We start from the raw sequence: 5,647 nt of genomic DNA on the forward strand, positions 1-5,647 counted from the left end.
GCTCAGCAGGAGAGAGCTCCTCCAGAAACAAAGGCTGCCTGTGTTGCCTTTAGTAGCCAGCAAGGTGCAGACGTCGTAATGACAACTAAGGATATGTGGACTATGACCTCTATGAATGATTTGACCAAAGGACTGAAACCAGCTCTTGAGCGTAGAGATGCCGAGGTACAAACTCTTCCAACCATGGGATGCAAATCTGTGGCAACAAGCCCAGCAGCTGCAGCAGAAGGCCACTCGCATGTGTTCCCAGAGGTGAACCTAGAGCAAGACTTGGAGGCCCCCAAATCTCCAGTACGTGAAGTGAGATGGGATGACGAAGGAATGACATGGGAAGTGTATGGGGCATCTGTGGATCCAGAAGTCCTTGGGTTAGCCATTCAAAAACATCTCGAGATTCAAATAGAACAATTCCAGACAGAGCCTGCTCGTCTGGCTAGGAAAAGTAATGAGGAGCCATCTTCTGATAAAATGGGGAAAAAAAGGCCCTTCAGAACAATGATGCATTCCCTGAGATATCCGAGCTGTTGTGCTCGTTCCAGTACTGCAGTGGAGTAAGCACAGCTGTGGGACAGCTGTGCTGCTTTTAAAGTGTAAATAAATGCTGACTCTTATGTGTTAGCACAGTCCATGTGGACAATCCACTGCAGGATAAGTGGGAAAAGTTCAGTGACCATCAAATACACACCAAAGCAAGGAAAAACCGGTGGCTGGGCCAAATAACAGGGGACATAAGGTTGTACCTACATCATGCCATCTGAATGCTCTTGACTGTATTTAATGTAGCACTGTTTTAGTCTTCTATGTTAGTCTTAAATCATATTGTAAGGAATGAGACTTCTTTTCGAAATGATGCATCTTTTTAAAATGATGATTATTTTTTTCTGTATTTTAATAATTTACGGTTAGAAAACAAAGTTAGAAAATGATGCTTTAATCCATGTTCTTACCTTTCAATCCTACTCCCGTAAATTGTTTTGGGAGCTACTTTGCTGTTAATTTATAATAATGCTACTATAAACCCACTTTAACAGTAGACAAAATGACAAACTAGTGTAATGCTATATGACAAAGAATTGTAACTTTTGCTACGTAAGTCTGTGAAGTGATTTCGATATTGCTAGTCTGAACTCTTCCCCTTGCGAGCTGATGCTCCTGCAACTTTCAAATTAGTTTATAGTTATCATGAATTACACTCTAAATATCCAGAACTGATGTTTACCGAGTGTTTGACACAAATGTACCATATTACCAAAGATGACTCATGTAACGTGAATTACTTATTGAATGCTTATTCATTAGAGACATGAAACAAAAGCTGTTCAGATTAGTCTGTCACACTATCATACCCTACAAATCATAAGCAGTTTTGTTTTGCTTATATTAAAAATAATTTCCAGTGAGTGCTTTTTATGTGCATCTATCCTGAACAGTGGTTATTTTGTTGTTGCATAAACCAAAGGCAACAGTTTGCATGTAACCTTCGCTTGTCTTGTGTTCCCCGTCTGGCCTGACATCAAGCGTCTGCTGAAAGTGAGACTTTGGGTCCTCACCAAAGTAAAGCTCTAAGGTTATTTGTTCCGAGTGCCTTGGTCATACGGGCAGCTTAAAGATTTCTTTTCTCCCAAAACCAGCTTTGCAAACAATTTCCCAGTGAGAAACCTTTTATGATACTGTAATGCAGCTGTAGTGCAGGGCCTGTTTGAAGTGAAAGGTTTGTCAAGGAAGCTGAGGCTATTATTTCCAGTGTCATACGTGGCCTTTGGTCAATGTCTAAGATTCTTCAGGAAACTAGGAATGTGCAATATTTTTTGATGGAGAGAGAGGAGGAACATTCATTTCTGTCTCAAAGGAAAACTCGCAGTGTCAGAGAACCTACTGCTGTGGAATTTCCATTCTTCTTTAAATGTGTGTGGTCGTGCTTTTGTTTTTTTGGTTTGTTTTTTGTCCCAGTTTCCTAAAACAGTAAGTTAGCAGGCCGTCTACATAATGTTCACCTAACATGTATATGAACAGGAGCTCCTGATGCTTAGGACAGTTTTAAAATTTCAGCTAGAAAATCCTTAAATATAGGACCTGATAGCTGGAATGCGCTGTGATGCATTAATTTAATAACGTAGAGTAGTTCGAGATCATTTTTCATTCCTGGACAAAGTGGAATTAAACAGAGCTGGCCTCTGTGAAAATTGCTTTGAGTTCAGGAGGCTTCATTCAGGCCCTGGGACCTTGGCCACAATAAAGTCTGAACTCAAAATGACCTTTATACAAACCACCGGAGTATGACGCCTTACTCAGGATGCCTCTGTAGCTGTGAGCATCCAAGTTTTGATAATGATCCTAGATGTTAAAGTTCCTTTTATTAAAGCTTTACTAGAAGTAAAGAAGTAATGAGTAACTAAAAAAAGTCACTTCCACTGTTATTTAGCGTTTAGCTAAACAGTTTCTATACGGGCTTATTTTATGGTCTGAAGTATCATCAGCAGTACCAAACATTGATTTCTTCCTTTCTTCAAATATTACACTTTGAGAATTTTAAGCACTGTAATGGCCTAAAACCTTGTGTTGTCTGTTAGCTTGTCCTCGGCTGTGTAGGAGAATTAAAGATTTGAACAGTTAAACTAAAGCTTTAAAATAGCAACTGTACCTTGCTCCTGTGACCATCATAATCCATACTTTTAAGCTATTTGACTTGTGGAATAATCTTGATTCTCCTTCCCACCCACCCCCCATCCCAAGCACCCCTCCAAAATAAAGCCCCCAACTCTAGGAAGATGATAAAATAGAATCGGTATCAAACTGGTCAGAAAGAGAGAGTTTGCAGAAGGGACTGGAACAACGTGGCCAAGTCCCTTGAGCGCTTTGGCTGTTGTATACTATAAAAGCTGGAGCTACTCTTAGATTTCATACAGCTCTGGTGTGAATTACCTGTGGTTTATGCATTGGTACAGATTTGCTATTACAGGATTAAACGCTGATTATCATTCCTGGATGAGAAAAATAAATGACAAGCAAGGGGAAAGGACACCAATGGTTTGCTAATCAAGAAAAACATGCCCACTCATTATAGGCATTGTGAGTCTTCAGGATACTAATTGGAGTCGCTGTTGGTAACAAAAATAGTGTTTGTCTTTGAGGATTTCCTATGCTTTTGGAAAGAATTAAAATACAAGGCATATTAATAGAGATTTGGCGGCAGGGAACCCAAACAAAATACTCATCTGAACATTAACTGCATGGATAAAATAAGTTGGTTTGTTTGTATGATGGATACCTCTTAAAAAGGGAATTTGGATTCACTTTGCATTTGGGTTCAATTTTTTTTTTAATTTAAATACAGTCAGGTTATATATTAAGTATTCTTCATATTAGTGCTCTGTTCAAGTGTTACTCTTGTAAATGTGAGAAGTCTGTCTCTGTTTTTTAATGTTTTCTAACTTAGGAAAATCCAAATCCATTACATTCTACTTTTAAATATAACGTAGAAGGAGAACTTACACTAGATTTATAACTGAGCAGGTCAGTGCTGAACACAGATGCTTGTCAAGCTAGGGTGAAATCAAGGTGTATTATTTTCTTAAGACCATTTGAAAACCAGTTTGCATTGCATCATGTTGCCTCTGCTCCCCGGCCTGAATGCTCAGGTACCATTTACAGCTGATCAAATCGGGGTTGCCTTTCGCACAAATCCTCAGCAAGGGCTGCCACACTGGGAGCTTGTGCTCCTTCATTCCCTTGAAATATAGCAACAGCCACCCGGTAATGCAGCATTTTGGATATGTTATATCATCCCTAGATGCTAACTAATGTCTCTAGAAGGACTGAACTGTATATACTACTTGAGGGCTATAGGATTGATAACGGGCTGAGATGCTTGGGTCAGTGGTTCAGCACAGATTAAAGGGAACTGATACTGGTATCAGTATACTGATGAAGTAGCTCTGAAAAAGAGTTATAATAATGAATTTTGCTCTGAATTATTATCTTTCTCTAGTAACAAAGGAGATGTATCACTATATTGACTATTACCATTCCTGGAGGAGAGGCCAAAACCTATCAGGCATTTGCCACTGACTGACTTTATTAATGTTGCACAGTTGTAATTTGAGATAATCTTTGGTTGCAGGGTTAAATACTGCAATAGAACATATTCTCTCAATGTTTTAAATAAAAACCTTCCATAGTTAAGTCAATTCTTTCAAAAAAACCCTAAAAAGTTGCTTAGTCAATGTCATACCAGTTAGTTTTAAAATCATTGTATTTATTTGTTTGGTCTTCTCCTGAAAAATGTTAATTTGTTCTGAGAAATGGCCTCCTAGAGTCGTGTGTATGACAGGTTGCTTAATGGCTGGGGATCAGGCGGGAGGGCCACCGAACCAAATTCACTCGGGGCCCAGTAACACGGATGCCCCCATAACAAACTCCCCAGGGATTCCTGCCGCCCCCAGGGCGATGAGGAGACACGGGTGGGGATGGGGGTGTGCAGCTGAGGGGCTCTCTGAAGCTGGCAGCCCCGTGACAGGAGTGCTGGGGGCTCTCTCTCACCCCCGGTTCAGTCTGCAGTGTTTGCAGACCACTTGCCTTTGGCCTCATGCTGCTGGAAGAGACCTTTAGTTGCCACAGCCTGGATCCCGAGCTGGTTCCGCTAAGGATGGCCGCAGATCTCGCCCTTCATACACAGGTTTTGCTTTAGGAACCCCAGCTCTAGAATGAGCTTCTCTTCCTTCCAGACATAGCTTAAGAAATCGCGTGTTGTACAGCTGAGTCAAGAGGCCCCACGGAGCGACACTGCTCCGTGCCCACGGTCCTCTGAGGTGGGAGTGAGCGGGGAGGAAAATGCAATCAGCTGTTCTGTGCCCAACAGAAAAAAAGCATCTCCACTGTACAGACTAGGGAAGGTATTTCTTTCTGATCACTTCTCCGCTTATAGACAGTAAGAAATAATGGCAAGCTGGACTAATTGCATTATTGGATAGACATTTAGTCGTTTAAATCCAAAGCAGTAATGACCTGTCTGAAGACATGCTGAGGTTAAGAGGCCTTCTGGAAGGATGTTACTCTCTGTTAAAAATGGAATAAGAAAAACCGTGTAGTTTTGCTTAGGAAAAGCAATGTGTGGTGATGTTGGGATAAAGCAAAATCTCGGAGCAGAGACGAGACCCAGGGACCCCAGCTCCAAACAGGGAGTGGGGCCAGGTGCCCCCCGGACACCGCTAGGCCCCTCTCAGGAGGTTTTCCAACTGTGAAATTGCAATGTTAATACTTCATTACCATCTGTTCCTTTCAGACACGTTGAGGTGATTAATTTGTCTTCTTAAGCCCCTTGAAAATGAAAGCAGTCTATTAGTGCTAAGTAATACTGTTAATTGGCAAGAGAAAAGGAGGCAGCCTGTGGGTTTATGAGTTGGAAATAAATAATTCTAATCAACTCCTACGGTACCAGTTAAATAACTTGGTGGGACTTGCTGCCTCAGTCACTTGTGTCTTTCCCTTTGAGGGTACTGTAGGATTCTGAGTGAAGCGAGTTTTGGTTTCTACGTTTTCTTTCTTCTCCCTCCATTCAGAACTATGGATCTGAAATGAAAAACACAACGTGCCTACTGAGCTCTTTCCAAAGCCTTGTTATTTACACAGGTCACAAGATCCAGCTGAC

General features: G+C 41.2%; 1 protein-coding gene across 1 annotated transcript in view; it reads left to right on the plus strand.

The window, feature by feature from the left end:
- Positions 1–555, plus strand: part of GPRIN2 (G protein regulated inducer of neurite outgrowth 2) — a 1,787-nt gene extending 1,232 nt beyond the window's left edge. The window contains 1 exon segment of the mRNA XM_009583417.1: positions 1–555. This exon segment is cut by the window's left edge and continues 17 nt beyond it. Within this exon segment, the coding sequence (XP_009581712.1) occupies positions 1–555 (555 nt within the window).
- The last annotated feature ends 5,092 nt before the right edge of the window (positions 556–5,647 follow it).

The sequence above is a fragment of the Fulmarus glacialis genome, unplaced genomic scaffold, assembly GCF_000690835.1.
Source record: "Fulmarus glacialis isolate BGI_N327 unplaced genomic scaffold, ASM69083v1 scaffold33838, whole genome shotgun sequence".
Taxonomy (NCBI): Eukaryota; Metazoa; Chordata; class Aves; order Procellariiformes; family Procellariidae; genus Fulmarus; species Fulmarus glacialis.